This window comes from Gymnoscopelus microlampas (genome assembly GCF_963454915.1).
Source record: "Gymnoscopelus microlampas genome assembly, chromosome: 22".
NCBI lineage: Eukaryota > Metazoa > Chordata > Actinopteri > Myctophiformes > Myctophidae > Gymnoscopelus > Gymnoscopelus microlampas.
This window is the reverse complement of record NC_139959.1, coordinates 36,464,788-36,487,358: the sequence shown is the minus strand read 5'-3', so window position 1 is coordinate 36,487,358 and position 22,571 is coordinate 36,464,788. Positions and strand designations below refer to the sequence as shown.

The 22,571-nt window shown below is 39.9% G+C and overlaps 1 protein-coding gene across 4 annotated transcripts in view; it reads right to left on the bottom strand.

Moving 5' to 3' along the window:
• The window catches only part of slc4a2b (solute carrier family 4 member 2b), a 93,148-nt gene that overhangs the window by 59,713 nt on the left and 10,864 nt on the right, over window positions 1–22,571 (bottom strand). For all 4 annotated transcript variants that reach the window (XM_084049047.1, XM_084049048.1, XM_084049049.1 and 1 more), the window contains exons 2-3: window positions 15,414–15,492; window positions 2,850–3,009 (exon numbers count right to left, since the gene is read on the bottom strand). In XM_084049047.1, coding sequence (XP_083905173.1) covers window positions 2,850–2,897 — 48 coding nt within the window. In that variant the 5' untranslated portion in view covers window positions 2,898–3,009; window positions 15,414–15,492. The remainder of the gene's footprint in view (window positions 1–2,849; window positions 3,010–15,413; window positions 15,493–22,571) is intronic.

Here is a 22,571-nt window from a genome sequence, read left to right as displayed (position 1 = left end):
ACAGATCTATAAAAAGGTTAACAGTCTGCATTTGCCTCAGCAACATAATGGCGCCTCTAATGTGATCTTATTGAGAGAGAGAGCCCCCTTGAGGGGGAAGAAACAGTGCTTTCTTTGGCCAGTAACACTGACTGTACCGCAAGCAGGCCGGCAGGCCACTGGGCCAGTTTATTACAGCAGCCATGTAATTATAGTATGCTTCTTCAGAATGCCATGTCCATGTGTCCAAGCATGTTATTTGTGTATGTCCAGCACACTGGCAAAACTGCCACACTGAAGAAAAAGGAGAAGGATGCCTTTTCAGTTGTGCAACGTCTGACGTCCTCCACTTCCAAGTTTAGCAACAAGTAAGAAGGTTTCAAAATGTATATTCGAGAGAAAGCAATGCCCGCAACACTCCAGATTAACCCATTCAATCCAGGAACGCATTCGTCATTTTTAGATCTCTTGGGCTACTAGATTTTTTTTGCAAATCTTTGAATATATATTCTACAAATGTCTCCTGAAGCCTAACTGTTTTTTGAAAAAAATGTTGCTATAATATCAGTGGTTCTCAATCTTTTTCATGTCAAGGACCCCCAAAATTATATGTATTTGGCCACGGACCCCCATCTCAAAATATGTTGTTCCAGGCAAACCCCAGAAGCAAAGATTTGAGTTCAAAATGTTTGCTTTAAATAATATGTATTTTCAAACATTTGCATGATTTAAAAAAAACCGCAGATCTACAAGCTCGTAGCGCGGCACTCTGTGCTGCGCTATGAGCTTGTATCTGCTATTTTTGAAAAGTATAAAATATGGATAAAGTGGTTACACAGATCCGTTCCCGGTTTGAATGGGTTAAACATAAGTCTTGAGGTGCTACGGCTCAACAATATGAAACTGAGAAAACAGCCAGCACACAATAAATGTCCTTTTCACAGTTTTATTTACACCTCTCCAAGGACAGAGCAACGGACGCATTTCAATCCAACAGGTTTTCCTCAGTATTGTCAACAGAACGTGAAAGGACATTTATTGTGTGCTGTGGCTGTTTTCTCAGTTTCAAAATGTATAGCAACCGTGTCCACAGTTCGCAGCTCCTTTTTCTCCTCCTATGTAACATGTAGAAACATTTCAACGTTTCATTTTGTGTGCAGTAATCGGGCTGCATGGCCAGACAGTGACTAGATCTGTATGTGCCCTCCTCCTCCTCTCTCTGACTGAGAGAAAGAACAGCACAATCCAAAACATACACTCCCAATGCCAGGAAGAAAGACTCAAAAGAGCTGATGCAGCGTAAAACCCAGCAGCATACAGAGATAATGTGTGTGACGATACGAGACAAATATGTGGCCATTAGGAGATCAGGTGAAGTGATTCACATAAAAACAAAACAAAAAAAAGAACATGAAGGGATTACTGGGAAAAAAAACAAAAAAAAACAAAAACAAAACTAGAGAGTAACATAAGATATCAATGCTTAAACTCCATGCGTCTCCTCAGCTGTGAATTCTTCTAATCTAAACCATTTGCAGTGATGGAAAAAGTATTCACATTTTTTACTTAAGTAAAAGTAGCAATACTGCAATGTAGAAATACTCTGCTACAAGAAAAAATCCGCAATTCAAAATTTACTTGGGTAAAAGTTCATAAGTATTGGTATCAAAATGCACTTAAAGTACCAAAAGTAGAAAGTACTCATTATGCAGAATGTCCCAGTTCACATTGTGAGCTTGTAGATCGGCTATTTTCAAATGGCCGAAATGTATCTAGGGCTGAAGTGGTTACTGTATGTTTTGCAATAATAATAACAATCTATAAAGTAACTAAAGTTTTCGAATAATTGTAGTGGAGTAAAAGTATAACATGTGCCTCTGAGATGTAGTGGAGTAGAAGTAAAAGTACTGAAAATAGGAAACACTCCAGTAAAGTAAAAATACCTAAAAATTGTACTTAAGTACAGTACTTGAGTAAATGTACTTAGTTACTTTACACCACTGCATAAAGTGATGCACAAACATATTTAGAAACAAACACACACTAAAAAGCTAGAAAGTAACACTGATATCTTATGTTACTTTCTAAGCATTGATATCCAATGCTTAAACTCCACGTGTCTCAGCTGTGAATTCTTCTCAACCATTTGCAGCAACCATGCCGGGCGGCAACCCAAGTTCTGTCCACGTTTGACCTGGTTGGTTCTTGAGCAGGGAGGTTGCTTGCTTGTGACGCCAGTTCATTCATGGCCGTTACTATTTTAGCCTGTGTGCAGATTAGTCAGATGCCATATAACCCCCTAGGGAAGATATGGCAGCTGATCACACACATCAATATGTCAGTATGAGAAACAGTGGAATTAGGCTAAACAACAACACCCAATATGTTAAGTGTGTGTGTGTGTGTGTGTGTGTGTGTGTGTGTGTGTGTGTGTGTGTGCGCGTGTGTGTGTGTGTGTGTCACAATTATTACATAATCATCTAATCGCAATTATTTGAGATGGTCGCAATTATTTTTGCATAATCATTTTCATGTTGAAAAATGTGGACACATTTTCAAATATTAAAAAGAAGCAGAAATAGCAGATCTACAAGCTTACAACGCGTCACTTCGTGACACGTTATAAGATTGTAGTTCAGCTATTTCTGCTATTTTTACATGTATAAAATTATTAAAATGTCAATCATTTCTTTTTATATATTTAAGTGATTTGACATCTGCCCTGTGCAATTTTTGATTACAAAGCATGAAAGGCTGTGTGTGTGTGTGTGTGTGTGTGTGTGTGTGTGTGTGTGTGTGTGTGTGTGTGTGTGTGTGTGTGTGTGTGTGTGTGTGTGTGTGTGTGTGTGTGTGTGTGTGTGTGTACTTACACTGTGGGTAGCTGAGGATGCCAGGTTGGGGGAGTTGGGCTTGCTCATGGCTCACGCTGCTGAAGAGGTCGGTGGTGAATGTTGGAACGAGTGGAAGAGGTGTGACTTTAGCCCTTCTCTTCCAACTGGGACTCAGGCAGCTTTTGGGGAACAGCATAACCTGGGGACAAGAAGGTTTATGGATGTTAACACTATTGTGCTCAAATAAGGCGACATGTTGGTGACAAGACTTTATATTAAGGTGACAAGGTCAGGTCTATAATGCGCTAGAACCACAATTATAATGCATTTCTATATTAATTTAATGATCTTTAAAAAGAGTAACAGTCCGATTTTTTCCCCATAACTTATAACCGGATTTATGGTTTATAAGTGTTGGTCATAATGCATTATACACTCAGTGGAACAGCACATTATAACTACCAGGTAACACTTTACTTAAACCATTAAGACCTGGAACGCATCTGTGTCACTTTAGATTTCTTTGGCTATTGAAAAATAGCAGATATACAAGCTCATAGCGCGGCACCGAGTGCCGAGCTATGAGCTTGTAGATCTGCTATTTTTGAAAAGTCTTGGAAAAAAAATGTTTTGAATTCTTTCCAAAAACTTTTTTTTAAAGAATCGCCTCAGGTCTTAATGGGTTAAAGGACGGGTTGTTATAAATTGTCATACATGATTATACTTGATCATTCCCTTTAGAAGGCCTTACGTAGTCGAAACATTGGTTTCCAAATAAATCCAGCATTATGGCTACGAGTGTGCGGCCTTTTTCTTTATTCTCATATTTACTTACCAAGTCACCAATACTGGTTATAACGAGTGCTATAATGCCTTATAAAGCTCATTATAATGCATTATAAATGCGATTATAATGCATTATAGACCCAATCTTTTAGTTAAGTGTTACCCATGAATATTGGGGGTGAATATGGGTCCCAGAATTACGAGAGACTCCCGCCAATCTAGTTTGATAAGAATTTGCAAAGTCATTTAGTCTAAAAAATGCAAGTCATGTTGTGTCTATGGAAGATCACAGATTGATTTGAATAAAGACTAAAGAAAGAACGATTGCGGCGGCTACAATGACAGCTCTGACAAACAACTGTAAACAATGAAAAGCATGTCTCCATTCATTAGAATGACTATAATGGGCCCCGCAGCACTTCCTCACCGCCATCCAAGGTCATTAGCTACTGTAGTCAGATAAGAGCTAGATAACAGAGTGCTGCTGTGGGGCGGACGCTTTGATAAGTGGCAGCAAGTGGCGGCACGTGCCTATCCCCCCCCCCATCCGAATACAACAGAACCAACAGCGTTGCCAGGTCTGCTTAGTATAAGCGACTTTACGCTCGTTTTTCTGTAAAGTTGCTTGTAAATATATTGGTAGTTGCGGGTTGCTTTTGGGCTTGTTTCTAAAGTATAGTTGCTTATTTGGGCTTGCTTCCACATTTTTCGGACCACCATACCTACGTCACACCGCCAATCTGACTGATATGCCCATATATGGAGATCTGTATTTATCAGTCCTTATCCTTTTCATGGAGTTCCCTGATGTCATCAGTATATGCCCATATTTGGGCATGCGCGCTTTTTTTTTGCATATAATGGAGCCGAGTGATTTGTTTGCGCCTGATGCCATGACACACTCCATATTTGGGCGTATAGCCGCACTGGGAACTCCTTAAATAGTTATGGCTGAGTCATGGTAACAGTCAGAGGTCCGCCCGCCCTGTCCTCCCTTCAGACAATTTTAATATACGATTCTTTAAACCAGTCGTTCTCAAACATTTTCATGTCAAGGACCCCCAAATGAATGTGTATTTGTCCACGGACCCCCATCTTACATTATAATTTGTGTCTGGGACCCTCGTACCAGATTTGTGGTGTTAAAATGTAAAAAAAAAAAAAACACATTTTACGCGTTTTTTTCCCTCAAGATTGTTTTGAAAATAGCAGATCTACAAGCTCACAACGCGTCGCGTTGTGAGCTTGTAGATCTGCCCTTTTCAAACAGCTGACGTATATACTGTAGGTTTGAAGTGCTCATGTGGCCTAGTAGTCACTTCTTTTGGGCTTGTTTTCATAGACCTGGTTGCTCATTTCTCTCGCACAATCTGGCGCCACTGAACAGAACATAATAGTTTAACCTCAAGAGTTCAAGAAGTAATCATAATACAGTAGATACAGTAGCATGAGAGGACAACCAATCTGGCCCCAACTCTGGGCTTAACTGTAAATAAATACATTAAAGGAGCAGGCCATAAAAACCCTGAAATAAAACCTGACAAGGTATCAGAGTGCTGAATCATGCTATGCTACCGTATGTTAATGAATTGAATACATACTGTAGGACCACAATGGAAACAAGTCCCCAAGACTTTTTTTGTGTTCTCCTTTTAGCCTTAATGTCTGACTGTACCACGTACGGTTTACATTTCTGACTAATAAAGTATTCAATTCATCAAATCCAAAAGGTGGATTTTGCAAGTAAGAAAGGCTTATTGTTCTTTGTCCTGCGTATTAAAATGACTACTTCCTAAAGAAACCATTATTTAAAAACACAAAATATTAAAAAAAACATATATTTAAGCTTCAGCAGAAAACAATATGTTACATTCTACAGTTGGAACTGCATGGGATGGAGTCTACACAAGAATGCTAAGAATGGCACTAGGTGTGACATGGAAGGACCACATCAGAAGTGTGGTCCTCTACGGCCGTGGTTCTCAACCAGTGGTCCGGGGACCACCAGTGGTCCTTGAGGGAGTACCAGGGGGTCCCCAGCAAAATGAGTTAATAGCTCCACAATCATTTTTAACCACTTAGCTTTGGCTATTCAAAAATAGCAGATCTACAAGCTCATAGCGCGGCACCGAGTGCCGCACTATAAGCTTGTAGTTCTGCTATTTTTGAAAAACCTTGAAAAAAGTGTGCATATCTTTGAAAATGTATATTTTTCAAAGCGAAAATTAACTGATATCTTTGCTTCTGGGGGTCCCTGGCACAAAACATTTTCAAATGGGGGTCCGCGGCCAAATGTATATCAATTTAGGGGTCCTTGGCATGAAAAAGGTTGAAAACCACTGCTCTATGGGGACCTACTGTACCACGGGTCACAGACAAGTCAGAGAGAGAAGGATGAGGCTGGCAGGGCACTGCGTCAGGCACCCAGAACTAGTGGCAAGGAAACGGACACTGTGGGAGCCAACAAACCCAGCCTGCTTGCTACGTTCGGTGTTTTTTTCCCCCTCACTTCGCATCAGTGTGGAAAGCCTCCCATCTCCGTGCCCAAACGGGATGAAACAGCCCGTGGCTTCCGATTGGCCTGTAGGGAGGTCGGGACCAGTGTTGTCCAATGTAAAACTAGAGTCACTTCCTCACTTGCATACGTTATGGAAATACGAGTCAAATAGGGCCCTGGCCAGACTGAGTAGTAGACGAACGTACCGAATCAGGCTGGATTTCAGGGTAAGCCAACCCAGGGCAGGGTAGGGTTAAATGTCGCGGTCAGGGGCACAGACCGGGTCAAACAGGCCAAGGGTCAAACCAGAGGCCTTCTGAATCCCAGAGAGCTTCTCTCTACCCACTCAGCTCTGGCTGCCCCAGCATTAAGCAAGCTCATTAGCTTATACAAGCGTTTCCATTTCAAATGTAAACAAAGGCAAAGCAGTGGTTGCGACTGAGAAATGACACACTGCTTTGGCTGACTAATCAGAACGCAGTATTCAACCCAAGTTGTGACACACGTAATTTACTGCCCTACTTGATCATACAGCGTCACACAAAAGTATCAAATGTAGCAGATATACAAGCTCGAAACGTGTCGCTTCGCGCCACGTTTAGAGCTTGTACATCTGCTACATTTGATACTTTTGAATTTGAATCCTGAAAAGTAACAGTATTGGACATATGAGGTTTCCACCCGACATATAAGATATGGTATAGTTGAAGAATGTTATAGAGGTCAACATATTGATATGACATGTCAGATGTTGAATCGTGGAACAAACGTAAAGCTTCTTCCTCCTGTCCACATCGCTTTGATATGCTGGGTCGTACCAAGTGATATGCTGGGTCGTACCAAGTGGGACTTTTTCATCCTGGCTTCAACTCACCAAAAGCCTGCCAGTGTCTCTTCACTGGCGGGTGTCTTAACTCATTAAGACCTGAGGCTGATTCTACAAATGTCTTCTAAATCCTAACAGTTTTTTGAAAAAGAAAACACGTATGTTGCTATATCAGAGGTTTTAAAACTGTTTCATGTCAAGGACCACCCAAAATTATATGCATTTGGCCGGGAACCCCATTTCAAAATAATGTTGTTCCAGGGACCCCTCAGAAGCAAAGATTTAAGTTACAAATGTTGTCTTTAAAAAATATATATATTCAAAGATTTTCATGGATTTTCACAATTTTTCTAAAATAGCAGATCTACAAGCTCGCAGCGCGGCACTCGGTACTCGGCTTGTATATCTTCTATACATCTTAAAATGACACGGACACGTTCCCGGATTGAATGGGTTAAGAAAGCAGTGTGGGTTTTCATTCAAACATTGGCCAAAGCAAAGTTAAAGGACTCCCTGCCTCCACCAATTATAGACTCTGAATGCCTTTTCCAGTGACACCGCAAGAAATCCTGCGCAGTCAAAGGCACCCTGAACTCTCTTGGCAGCGGCTATCAAAGTCATGACAAGCCTCACTGATGCCAGAGCATAATCATATCAATGACCTTGTTTACAAGAGGATTTGGCTAAGATATAGGCCCCGCTTTTAGTTTAAAAAGTACAGTCTGTCAACTGCCCCAAGAGATTACATGCTATAGCTAGAACAGTGGTTTGGAGGGCCAGATGGTAGGGAATTAGTTGATTGTGTGTGACCAAAGACATGTAACATGTTTTTTTGACTTGGTAAGTCTATGTTTTATATAAATATTTGATGTTAACTGTACTGAACCATCTACTGTATACCAAACTTGCCACAATGTGTATCGTGTCAGTCTCGAAATTACGTTTTTTTTTTTCCTTTATTAATGAAATTGAATGAGAAAAAAATGTAAAGAGAACTATGGGTTTTTTGCTTTGCAAAATAAACGTGAGAGAGTGAGTGAGATGAAAATAGATATAAATGAAAAAGAACAGACTCCCCCACCCCACACATATCTATCTGGAAACTAACCCAGACAAGGATTGACAGGAACCATCCAATAACTCACATAACTCAAACACATTATGTAAATCATAAGTGTTATAGCAATACATTAACTAAATCATAAGTGTTATTGCAACACCTTAGGTAAATTATAACTCTAAATTAGCTCACCTTCAAGGTCAAACTCAAGAAGGGATGGGCAGACTTTCATGAACCTTGGTGAGAATGATCATTAGACTGACTGATTATTAACATTTGGGTCGGACCGCTGGCCTTGCAGTCCGGGCACCTAGGCTGCAATGCAGCCTGACAGCATGTCGCGGGTTCGAATCCCGAGCCCGACAACCTTTGCTGCGTGTCACTCCCCATCTACTATCAATAAAGGCAGAGAAGGCCAAAAATATATATCTTTAAAAAAAACAAAAAAACATTTGGGTCAAAAATGTCACCATCAAGGACAAGGTCAAAATTAGATAATAATCCATATCTCAGGAATGGACAGACGTAGAACAAGAGACGCTGCGGACAGGGTTTGCACCCCTAGGTGCCTTTTTGATTGGCTTTATGTGACATTTTCTCATACTGAACCAGGGGAGTGCTTTCATGACCAACGTTAAGCGCCAACCGATGAATAAAATAACTTCAGGCTAACAAACTACCTTTGATCTACCGCCCAGTGCACCAGTCTTGATAAAGCTGCCCAAAAAAAAAAGAAAAAGAGTGCTTTTAACTGGCCTGGGTGTGTGTTTACATATTACTTTCTCAGTAAATCTAGACCCCACCGCTGTGGATGAGGGAGGGAGGGAGGGAGGGAGGGAGGGCAGAGAGGGTGCGATGGGGGATAAGGTTACAGAACACTAGGATCCAGGGAGCAGAACCATGGGAACCAGGGTCAGGTACCTCAGGGCAACATTTGTAATAATAATAACATGCATTGGGGATAACAATAATGATCCGAACAAAAAACGTTTCCAATAGCGATCTTAGCATCGGTCAAAAATATGATGGTTAGGGAGCGTGGAAAAAGACCTCTGCGTTCTAAAGATCTAATGCCAATCATGTGCAATTGGTCTATCTGAGGCTTCTAACCACTTAAGCCCTATATACTTAGTTGATCGGAGCAGTCCCCAAGGTGTCTATACTTGGGGCCCCTCTCGTTTTCGCTCTATACTACAATATCTTCGCTGAACATATCCAATCTACAGGCTCACAATACGTCACATTGCAACGTGTTGTGAGCAGTGGAAGAAGTTACTCACCCGATATTTTACTTAAGTAAAAGTACCAATACCACAATATAAACATATCAGTTACAAGTAAAAGGTCTGTGTTCAAAAGGTTACTTGAGTGAAAGTACAAAAGTATCGGCATCAAAATATACTTAAAGTACCAAAAGCTTTGGATAAAAGCGCTATATAAAAAAGGCAACATTTAACATTTAAAAGTAAAACAATGTTTGAAAATAGCCGATCTACAAGCTCACAACGCGTCGTGATGTGACGCGTTGTGAGCTTGTAGATCGGCTATTTTCAAATAGCCTATGTATAAAACAGGACTAAAGTGGTTAATGTATGTTTCATAATGTAATCATTTATATCTACAAAGTAACTAAAGTCTCAAATAATTGTAGTGGAGTAAAAGTACAATATTTGCCTCAAAGATGTAGTGGAGTAGAAGTAAAAGTATTGAAAATAATCCAGTAAAGTAAAAATACCTCAAAATTGTACTTAAGTACAGTACTTGAGTAAATGTACTTACTTAACACCATTGGTTGTGAGCTTGTAGATATGCTATTCCGCTGAATGTTTGCCCACAAATCGAGATAATAAGGTTCAAGTGGTTAATGGTTTGTGAAACGGATGGAAGTAATAGCTTATATAATATCTGGCATGACCAAAAGGAATTAGTCAAATGCTGCATCTGTATTCATGTGGGAGGAACTCTCTCTTGAAAACAGGAAGGCGGCCTGTCAACACAATCAGTCATAAATGAAACCAGTGTTCAATGTGATATTCCTAATATTCATAAAGTGAATCAATAAGCCATGGTCCCAGCACAGGACTGGGTCTAGACCTCAACATCGATCACTTCCTTCACCATACATGTCAGAACCAGTGTTGCCAGATTTTGCAAGAGAAATAAGCAACCAGGTCTATGAAAACAAGCCCAAAAGAAGCGACCAAGTCATATGAGCACATCGGATATTTGAAAATAGCCGATCTACAGGTTTTCTTGGAAAATAGCAGCTCTACAAGCTTTTATTTTCAAAAAGATCTTGAAAAAAGTGAAACATTTTGACACATATCTGGTACAGGGGTCCCTGAATGAGTAGAATTATGTGCAGAATGTAATTTGTATATAGATGTGAGGGGACTTAATTTAATTGACTAAAATGTTTTAGAATATTTAATTTGAAAAGAAAAACCTCTCTCACACTTATGCCAGTTATCACCCTCCCCTGTGCCAAAGTTGGCACCGGTGCCAAAAGTTGCCTACCCCTGAACTACACTTTAGAAACAAGGCCAAAAACCCACAACCACCAATATTTACAAGCAACTTTACAGAAAAACAAGCCCAAAGTCACTTCTAATAAGCAGACATGGCAACACTGGTCAGAGCATCCACCGTTGGAACTATAGATTTATTCAGCCAATGACAGCACAAGAAGCAGCCACCTTCATCCGTTTACCTCCTTGTAAAAGAGAAACATGGAATCCAATCATGTAACATGAGTACAGGAAACAGACAGTACAAAACAAACCCTGAACCAACAGGTTTCTGCCTTTGACACAAATATTGATAATCATGAGATGCAAAAGCCCTATCCTCCTGCATTTCATGTTTGGCCTGCATTTCATGTTTATACGAGACTCAGAATGCCTAAAACTACAGAACAGTTCAGCAGAATCGCTGCTGCATAATATCCGCCGCCCGCAGGAACAAGCTCCTCTATTTAAAGCGCAAATAACTTGAGTCAGAATTGATTACATTTCATAATCCAGCTGCCTCCTCTGTGGCTCGCAGTGTATGACCTCCACTTTACAGCCTCACAGGAAGATCAGCAGCGATGGAAGCAAAATAACACAATATTTTCCTCTACTGGTTATCTGTAGTATCTGATGCTCCTCTTTATACGTTTAAGCCATTAAAGACCCGAGGCCGATTCTACAAATGCCTTCAAAACTAGTAGTTCTCACACTTTCAAGATTTTTCAAAAATGTTCAAAAATAGCAGATATGCAAGCTCGCAGCGCGGCACGAAGTGACGCGCTGTGAGCTTGCATATCTGCTATTTTTGAATACCCAACGCAAAAATCTAAAATGACACAGGACACAGAATGCCACCAGGCCAGGTGGCCTATCCAGGGCTGCGTTAAGTCGTGGGTTGCAGTCATTATCAGGTGCAACTTTTCACGTCTATGAAAAGTTGTACCTGATGAAGTGAAAGCGCTTTTGGAGTGGAAGCGCTTTTGGAAGTGCAGAAGTGAAAGTGCTTTTGGAAGTGCACTATTAATAGAGAGGCCCCTAAACATGCTACTTCAATTTATGGTTTATTTGGATGTTGCGTTCATGATGCATGACATTTTCTGTTAAAAACAACCACTTATTTTGGAAGCCAATTACAGGCAAACAGTACGGATTAGGAAAAAAGCTGTTTGACACAAAGTTTTGTCACATGACTCCCAAGATCATGTGGAGATAATTTGGTGAAGATTGGTCACAAACGGTGACATTTGTCACATTTGTGGTGCTTTTGGCTCTGCATTTGTGCAGAGGACTCTCATTATGGGATTCATTATAGGATTCAAATTTGGGGTCAACGCAATCATGGTTTGGGGATTTTTTTGTAAATTGGCCTCTGCTGCAAACGTAAGCCAATTATCGCCAATCGGTATGGAATATAAAAAAATACAAAAAGATACATGTTTAGCACATGTTTAGTGGGAGAGTATTCAAAAAGTATTAAGAAGAAAATTGTCAATTTTAACTGTACAACCTATAGCTCAAGGCCAAGTTTATAGCCAGTTTATAGGCCAAAATGTAAATCGGACTGGTATAACGCCACCATGAGGCCAGTTTGAAAATAAAATCTGGGGTTGAGTGAGTCCTTAGCCTACTGGCATCAGTGTGCACAAGAGGTTTGGTGCTGATCGATCTAGCAGTTTGCAAGATTAGGTCTGGATTCACAGACAGACAGACAGACAGACAGACAGACATGCATGAAAACAAACTGTTCCCGGCCTGGTGGAGATAAAGAACGACTAATCGTCTTGGTGTCTGTGTTATTCTAGCATTGATAAGAGCTGGTGAGATAAGGTAAGAGGGACAGATAAGCTGAGTGTCAGAGTAATACTCTTGACCAGGGGTCTTCAACAGGGGGTCCGGGACCCCTTGGGGGACCTCAGAGTTACTACAGGGGGTCCGCCAAATCTTTGTGTGATATGATCTTTTTTTTTTTTTACCTTAACCACTTGAACCCTATCATCGCTTTTCTGAGGAGAACTTTAGCCGAAAATAGCAGATCTACAAGCTCACAACGCCTCACGCTGCGAGGCGTTGTGAGCTTGGTAGATATGCTATTTTTGGCAAAGAGGTATAGGTGTAGAGGGATTAAAAGAGCAGACCAAGTAAACAAAAAAAGTTTAATCTGAAAGACAATTTTATACAATATAGAGGGGGTTCCTGCTTCATCTCTCTCTCAGCTAGGGGGTCCTTGGCCTGAAAACGTTGAAGACCCCTGCTCTTGACTATTGTATGGCATGTTTTTTTTTCTTTCCATTAGACAAACTGATTGCATTTACCGAGTCACTGCCACCAAAAAGCAGTGTACCATATAATAAGGTTTTTGATGAAAATGAAATGCTGCTGACAGGTCACTTTGCTTTGCTGCACCTCGCCTGCAGACAATGTAACACGATAAGTTCAAGTCGGTGTCATTGTGCGTTTAGATGTTACGGCACATTTTCAGTTAACTTTTTACACAGGAAACCTGCAGCCGAGCTGAGTCAGCTAAAAGTGATGTTCCACCACAATAATGGAAAAAACCACATGCCAAAACAATGGTCTGAGCAATTGCTAGGACTTCCCAGTAATTTGTTTAATTTATAGCACGATTGTTTGGTCTATTTTATTTATTTATGCTGTGAATCGGTTATTTGTTTAATAGTTTATATAGTAGTATAAATATGTATATATACTATATAGTGTTTAGAGTGTCTTATGTAATCTGTTCTTTGTTATCTGTTATCTGTTCTTTGTTGTTATATTTGTCTGTGCAAGAACAAGGACTAAGTCTTTGACTTTATTGTGTTTTTATCCTTGACGTGTTATTTCAGTGAAGAGCATGTATTACATGTACTTTGTTTTAACGTGACGTCCAACAAATCAAAAGCCAGAATTAGTTTACTGCAATCCAAATGTTCTGTATACCTAAGACGCTTAAGATAGACTAGCTGTGTGCTCATTGATGCCATAGTGGTTAAGACAGTCACCTCCAGAACCACACGTTACACCTGCTGGCTGAGAACCAAAACCCTACATACGTATCCTCACACACCCTCTGTCTCCGTCTCTGCTGCTTACCTTATTTTGGAACCGTTAATTAATGAACAATTGATGGCATTTTGGATCCTGCACGATGGAAAAGAATGACACAGGGAAAAGTAAACTGCACTTACAGTACTTGTCTTTCTTTTTTTTTCACATGGCATGGTCCTCAGCCAGAGTCAAGCCTAGGGATCGGCTGAGCCACCGCATCCGGGCTGGATTTCAACCGTCCCGTTTGGCAACGAAGCACGAGACCACGGAATGCATGCAATATTCTACAACTTCTATCAGAAAAGTCCAACTTTAAGAACAGACCCGATAAAACGTATAACTGTCGGCAAATGAAAATGCCTCTCCAGTCTAGAAATAGACATTTGAATATCATTTCAAAACCACAGCAGCCGCACAGACAGACCCGTACTTTACAAAACGGCAGGACATTGGAAGGGACGGAAGGAGTGTTTTTCAACTTCATTAGAGAACTTGGTTAGGTTTATAAAAAGGCAGACAGACAGACGAGTGATTCATCTTTTGTGTCGAGCACTGCCGTGTTTGTACTGTACGACGTCACCAAATGAATTTTCCAAGGTGATCGTTTGTTTTTCTGTTCTCTGTTCTTTCGTAAACACTCGCAGTTGTATTTGCGTTACAGCCTTATTTTGTGGCCTTGGTGTTTTTTAATTCACTTCAAATGATGCGATATAACATTCCACACTGTCTACAATTCAAAGAAGGGATACCACTATCGGCAATGTGATATAATTACAAGGTTCAATGTGAATAACAAACTTGACTGGAAGAAAAAAAAGATGTATAAGAATTTGGCTGGACAGAAAGTGGTTTAAGTAAAAAAAAAAAAAAAAAGAAATCAAACAAAGTCAGTCACTATAAACGGTTCATCTTGAATTGCAAACAGCACTAAAACCATCGTAAAGGCTCTAAATTGGTATTTTATACGACACTGAGGAAGGATGCCGGGGCCATTGAAATGCTAGTGGGCAAACCCAACCAAACTCAATTCAAAGGGGCTTTTACTGGCATGAGAAACCATACGTTTACATTTGCCAAAGCAAACATCATACAAACCAAACGTAAATCAAGACTGATATATACAAAGATAATACACATAAAATGTAATAAATAAAACATTTGTAACAACAAGAATGCTTTTCTATAGAGCAACTTGTGTGTAACTTGTGTGAACCGGAGTTAAACATTTGCAGGTCATTGAGGCTCATGCCCAGGTCACCTCTTCTCACCTGAGCTCAATTGTTTTCCTTTTCAAAGATACTACAATAGCGAAAACACCTGACCGAACAACACCCTGATGTTTGATAAGCCTTCACCACGATTTGTAGGCATTTCACTTTAACCCATTAAGACCGGGACCGCATGGGTCATTTTCAGATTTCTTTGGCTATTCAAAAATAGCAGTGAAAACTTTTTATTATCTTGGAATATATATTTTTTAAAGCGAACATTTGTAAAATATTTTGTTCCAGGGTCCCCAGAAGCAAATATTTGAGTTACAAATGTTCGCTTTAAAAAATACATATTCAAAGATTCTTCAAAAATTTCACGATTTTTCAAAAATAGCAGATATATGAGCTTGTATATCTGCTTTTTTTGAATAGCCAAAGAAATCTAAAATGACAGGATTGACTGGGTTAACACAAACCCAGATTACTTAACCAAAGACAATACATTCAAATGAATCAATTAAATAAACAACACAAGTCACTAGTGTTTATTTAATTGACAAGACAAATATTTCAACCGCTATAGGGCGGTGAGGAGGTTAAGATGACAAAATGTCAAGTGTCAATTTATGTCAATAAAAAAACATAATGTAAACTTTTTACTGTACCTTTGTGTGCTCACTGCCGAGGAAGCTCCGATGACATGGCAGAGGTATTCTGAAGGCTGGTGTAAGGAGAGACCAGGACCTGGTCACAGTGCAACAACACAAACAACAAAAAGAAAAGGAAAGAAAAGAAGAGGGGTTAGAGATAACTATGTACTGCAGTAGTGCCGCATGTAGTGGTAGAGTCTCTATTGGAGCCAATAAGGGTGTTCTCTCTCTCTCTCCTTCTCAGGCCAACATGCAGAGTCAGTCTGATAACACAGCCTTCCTTCTCAGGATTATGTTTCCTCTCGGAGGCCGATGACAAGTAGCCATGTGACTCTCCATGGACACACACACTCCTTGTCGTCACTGAGTCAGCGTACTGCTCACACGCACGTGCACACACACACACACACACACACACACACACACACACAACACTCACACATGCACTTTACTTTGTGTCAGGAAATTCTACAAATTGACAAAGCTGTTGCTACTGAGACATTTGTTAACCCATTCAATCCAGGAACACAATCTACAAATGTCTTCTAAACGGTTTTCTGAAAACCGTATGTTGCTATCATTTCAGTGGTTCTCAAACTTTTTCATGTCAAGGACCACCCAAAATGATATGCATTTGGCCATGGACCACATCTCAAAATATTATGCTCCAGGGACCCCCCCAGAAGCAAAGATTTGAGTTACAAATGTTTGCTTTAAAAAAATGTATATTCAAAGATTTGAACACATTTTCATGCTTTTTCAAAAAGATCTACAAGATCATAACACGACACTCGGTGCCACGCTATGTATATCTGCTATTTTTGAAAAGCCAAAGTATAAAATGATGGCTGTAGCTAAAATCTAAAATGAGTGGGTTAAATACAAAACATAAACCAGAACTAAGAATTTTTACGAAACAAGAAACACACCATAGTTGAACAAGAGCAAAAAAGAGCAGCAAAAAATGTTTTTACCCCAGCGATCAATATCCATCCAGCCTGAATAATAACATGAGTGGGAGACGTGTCCAACGTCAGGAGGAAATCACTGTTACTCTTATAGTCGCATTGACAATGACAGACAGACACTCGTGTTTGTCACAGAGACAATAGTTGACCAGCTGTCAAGGTACATTGTTTTGCCATAAGGGGCTGAGGAGGGGAACATGAAAGAGACAGGCCACAAATGAATGGTTTAACCACCATGTTCAAACAATGGCGCATTGAGCCTAATAACACTGTTTCATTTCAAATGGTAAACAATGGTTACAAGACAACCTACTAGACAAGTACATGCAGTGACGCATTCACCTTTCCTCCTTTTGTCCAATGAAGGACTTAAGTCCATGTCTTGTGAAAACCACACTAAGTTGTATCAAATAAGAGTTTAAAAGGCTTTTGTTGTGGGCGGTTGTGTATTGTTTGTTGCCCCACAGTGGTCAATCTCTTAACATGGCAATTAAACCACATGAACCCTAGGCATTCCTATTCTGGGCATGTCATAATAGGCGAACGTTCGTCAAAAATAATAGGAAAACATTCTGCATAAGCAGCAGCATTGCAGATCCTTGGCACTTTAGTCAGGTATAATTCAAATTAACTGCACTCCAGGACAGAATTAACATAACATTATAATTGCATATTATCTGGAAAGATAATATGCAATTCCGCCGACGCCGGCGGTTACTTGGTCTACAGTGTGTGACGGTGAAAAATGCCATTTGTTTTTGTGAGCAAGTTTACACATTTGCACAGGACATTCACAGCATATTTAATCCTTTGAAAGAGATGAACTAATCTGTAAATCACCTGTGAAGATGATAAAAGGGAATAACTAACTTTATTATATAAAAAAAAAGGTTGCCCGAGTTCATTCTACAGTTCAATTAATTGTTTTTCATTTGAAGATAGGAAAAGAATAATCTCTCAGGTGCTACTTCCCAATAATAGATTATGCTGATGTCGTGTATTAGAACACCACTCATCTTAAGCCTCTTAATGTTTTATATAACTCATTATATAGAAGTGGAGAGAAAGGGACTAACACAGACATTTAACAAAAAAAAAACAGTTGTCTAAGTTCACTCTACTGTTCAATTAATTGTTTTTCATTTGAAGATAGGAAAAGAATGATCTCTCAAGTGTTAATTCCTATTATACAGTAGGTGTATCGGAACACCACACTCATCTTAAGCCTCTTAATGTTTTATACAACTCATTATATAAGGTGAGGTGTCCATCTGTCCATATGGAACTCATCACTGCCTCATATACAGTACAACTCGCTCAATTGGCTGCAGCCTAAAGGCAATTGGTTTAAATTGATTTTTAAATGAGTTTACTTTAGTTGCCCTTCTTATTTAATTCCATCTACATCATCAAATCCATTAGACGCCTGCAATACCCTTACTTTATTGTCCCAGAGATCTTTAAAGAGGTTGGACGTAGGGCCATTCTGCTACAAAGCTCCATCTGATTGGAATAATCTTCCTCCATCTCTTAGATTCATTACATCCTTCTGTCGCCTCAGGACTTCCCTATATTCACATCTTGTTTTATGCTTCTAAATGGACTTTAAGGGATAAATACACTGATGTATTTGTACTGTACCCTTCTTTCTCTTCTGTTGTTTAACAGCTGATGGTGTGGTGGTTGGGGTGGTGGGTGAGCCAGCTATCTGTGTATGAATGCATCTGTATACTTGTATTGTATGTATCTATGTCTGTCTGTTGTTTATGTTTGAGCCTTTTGGTGGCTCCTATTGGTCAAGTTTGAGCATTGTGGCTCTCTATAGGTTTATGGTTGAGCCCTGCGGCTCCAGGTTTAAGTTCGAGCCTCTGTGGCTCCCTATAGATTTAACAGTCTGTGGTTCCCTGTAAAAGTAGATTTAGTATATCTTTCAATAGGTAAGAGTCTGTAGGTGACAGGTACTCTGTGTGGTTCCCTGTAAATATAGATAGGCCTAATACATTTTTGAATAGGTCTAGAGTCTGTAATCCTTCTAAAGTGATGTTTTGTTCCAGCTATGTTCTTGTAATATTTTAATTATGATCTTTCCTCCTTTTAATTTGTTCTTGATCATGTTTTTGATGTTTGTAATCCTGTTTAATATTGTACTGTTTCTTTTTTTCCTCTTTTTTTTTATGTAAAGCACTTTGGCCTGCATTTTATGTCATGAAAGGTGCTATACAAATAATGTTTATTATTCTTCATGTTTTTATGGGACCCCCTCAAAAAAAGCTGCATCTCAAGGGAGGGGCTATCCCTTAAATAAAATCTGTGAAATCTGTGTAGTGTCAGCCTTGAATAAATATATGGGAGCATTTAAGATGGTTTGCAGACTTCTCTCTCCTCCACACGTGCTACTTTTTATCCAGCAACCATCGCCGCAATTCTTGGATGTGCGTGCAGCACCTGAACTGTTACTAATCTGTAATCACACCAGCATGACATGAGCAGCAAACAAATTAGTAAATGTGGCCTCAACTGTAACGGCAGTGCATCAGGAGGTACAGTAAAGCAGCTGGTTTGATTCCCCGACTCCTCCAGAGTCCGAAGTGTCCTTGAGCAAGACACAGAACCCATCCGTTTAGCAGGTGCTGATGGTGCCACCTTGCATGGTTGCTTTAACCTAATTTTATCACTGCATTCCGAATGAACCACGACCATGCATCTTGAAGTCACACTTAATGTAGGGTAAGTGATATTCTTTGGATGATTTCAGAAGTGAAATGGACAAATCCGCCCAAGATTGACTATTATAATTATTATATAAACCAAATTTTTGTCTTCTGAGATCTGTGGATTTAACAGTCCCCTATAACAGTTGTTCTCAACCTGTGGGTCGGGACACCCAGGGGGGGTCCCCACATGATTTTTGGGGGGTCCCCAGATGACAGGTATTAAAAGGGTCTTAAAACTAAGAGTCCTTAAATTGTCACTTCATTAAAAGTAATCAACAAACTATACTATAAAAGCTGGTAAAAAAATTAGATAAGAAAAAAGCAAACATTGTGGAAATAGCCGATCTACAAGCTCACAACGCCTCGCAGTGCGAGACGTTGTGAGCTTGTAGATCTGCTATTTTCACAATATCTATCTGTGGAACAGAGTCATTGAATGCATCAACTCTGACATATTCAAGTGCTTGTCAGGGTGGGGGGTCCCCAGTTCAAATATGATTATTTTGAGGGGTCCCCAGTTAAAATATGATTATTTTGAGGGGTCCCCAGTTAAAATATGATTATTTTGAGGGATCCCCAGTTCAAATATGATTATTTTGAGGGGTCCCCAGTTCAAATATGATTATTTTAATATAATTTTCTTTAAAAAGATGAACTGCCATGGTGTGTCTCTTTGACCATGCCGAATCACGTCAACACTTTGAAATCTTATCAGTCATGCACAGGGATCAGAATTGTTCAGCAACACCAACACAAAGTCATCAAAGCCCTGGGATTAATTGTGTTTTCGCTCAAACAAAAAAGCAAGTCCCGTGATCCAAAATGTGTTGCTTACCAGTTGGCCAAATAATCAAACATTCCAAATCAGCTTATGGCATTCTTTACAGCTAAAGAAATGACTGTGGTGAGGGGTGTGTGTGTGTGTGTGTTGTTTGTCACTGGGGGGTGTGCGTGCACACGACCAGAGTCACATGCAAGTCTTGCGGGGTAATAGACACACAAAGGAGCTAAAACTGTATCCCACTACAAAGCTTTGGGGGTTTTCCTCCGTGCCAATGTTTAACAGAAATATCCATGCACAGATTGCACACACACACACACACACACACACGTACGTTTGTATTACTATACTTGTGAGGACATCAACATTTTAAGAAGACGATTTTAAAATTGATTTATTTTTTTGGGACATTTTAACCGCAAGTCTAAAGCCGAAAAACAGCAGATCTACAAGCTCACAACGCGTCGCGCTGCGACACGTTGTGAGCTTGTAGATCGGCTATTTTCCGGTGTTTGACATCGCTGCACAACTAAGTATAAAACAGGGGAAAATCTAACCCCAACCCCCCTAAACCTAACCTCTAAAGGTCTAATCCATTCCTAACCCCTACCTGCATCTTTTTCTAATTGTAAACGTATCTCTAAAAATCTTTTTTCAACCATAAAATTACAAATTCTCTTGTGAGGACCAAGACAACGGTCACAACATCTATTTCTCGTATTCTACTTGTGCATGGGGACGTTTAGTCCTCACAAGTATAGTAATACATACACACACACACACACACACACACACACACACACACACACACACACACACACACACACAACTAGTACGCTCTGATAATAGAAATACCCATGCACCCCACCCACCCAGGGTGCTCTACTATAAAAAGAATTAACGGGGCAGAGGGGGATCTTCAGAGTTATTTCCTTTTTTTAAACTATGACCAACAGACAGCACGCCTACTGCATATTATAGCTTCACCCGCACAACATGGAAATTGCTCATCTTCGAATTTGCTCATCTTTGGTGGTGGAAAGTAACTAAGTATATGTACTGACAAGTACTGTACTTAGGACGACTTCACCGCTTTTCAACCTATCTTCATATAATAGGTCCTCACTAATACTCATGATAAAATGTTACAATTTGTTTCTACTTGGTCTGTGTCTCATAGGAGGGCTGTGGACAGTCCAGAAACCTGTCTACCAGTGACATCATCGTTAGGCATGATTTTTTTTTCCAACAAGATTTCACATTTTTTATTTAGATTTTTATTAACACGAGAACAATGGCTTCTTTTATTGCATTGCAACTTTCCAGGAATAGAAAGCCTGCAGTTTCTATTAGCTTGGATTCCCCATTGATGATTTCACTGGTAGACGGGACTCTGAACTGTCCACAGCTCTCCTCTGAGACACAGACCGAGTAGAAAAGAATTGTACCATTTTATCATGAGTATTAGTGAGGACCAATTATATGAAGATAGGTTGAAAAGCGGTGAAGTCGTCCTTTAAGTACAATTTTGAGGTACTTTTACTTTACTTGAGTATTGTCCAATTTTCAATACTTTTACTCGACTACATCTCAGAGGAAAATATTGTACTTTTACTCGTTATGAAACAATACATTCGCCACTTCAGCCCCATTTAAACTTTGGCTATTTGAAAATAACAGATCTACAAGCTCACAACTCGTCGCGATGCGTTGTGAGCTTGTTGAACTGCCATTTTCAAAAGATTTTTATACATTTTAGACATTTTGAAAACTTGTGAAATGGGACATTCTGCGTAATGAGTACTTTTACTTTTGGTACTTTAAGTACCCGGACTTTCACTTGTAACAGAGTATTTCTACATTGTGGCATTGATAGTTTTACTCAAGTAAAAAATGTGAGTACTTTTTCCGCCACTGCACATCTTTCCTCTATTGCGCACTGTCTCTAATTAAATTAGGTCATAGAGTCAGAGTCTGGTCACTTACAGGCTAGCAGCACTTGCCTGTGTTCGCATGTGGAATTCCTTTTTCTGTTTTGGGTAGGGGGTGTGTAAGTGAAGTATGCTGTGCATTCAATCCAGACCAACATAAGCAAACAGTTCAAAATACTGTTATATGAATGGAAAAGAAAGTGAATAAATAATTTAAAACTTAACAGTGGGTTGTGTTTTTTTATCTTTCAAAATAACACCTTCTGTCTAGAAATCACACCTCTATTTTGAGTGTCAAGTGTTTTTTGACGGCCTATAGACGGGTTTCCGAGCGACGTCATCACAGAGCAGAATGCGCAATCTGCGCATGCCTGGGGGTGGAAGGCGCGTTCGAAAATACAGCCCTGAGCGGCAGTGAGCGCACTGGCCAATACAAACTAATAGGAGAGTGTGCTCCGGTGCGTAATTTCCAAACGCACCCATAGGCTTCCCCCCGCAGCTGCGCGGTCATATTCCTCTCAATGTTTACTAACAGGAAACCTGTCTATTTGCCCATCCTTTTTTACGCCCAATTCGCTCATCCTTTTTTTTGCCCTATTTGCTCATCCTTCTAAAAACAAGTCTTCTAGATCTTCTTAGTCAACAGCAAGGAAAATACAGTCACCTGACGCAAACAAAGAGAAACCGAGTGCTTTTCAAACAAACACAGAAGACAATGCATCAGGTTAACAGGTAACATACTGTATGCAGACTTAAGCACTGCTTTGCTGCCTTCGCCG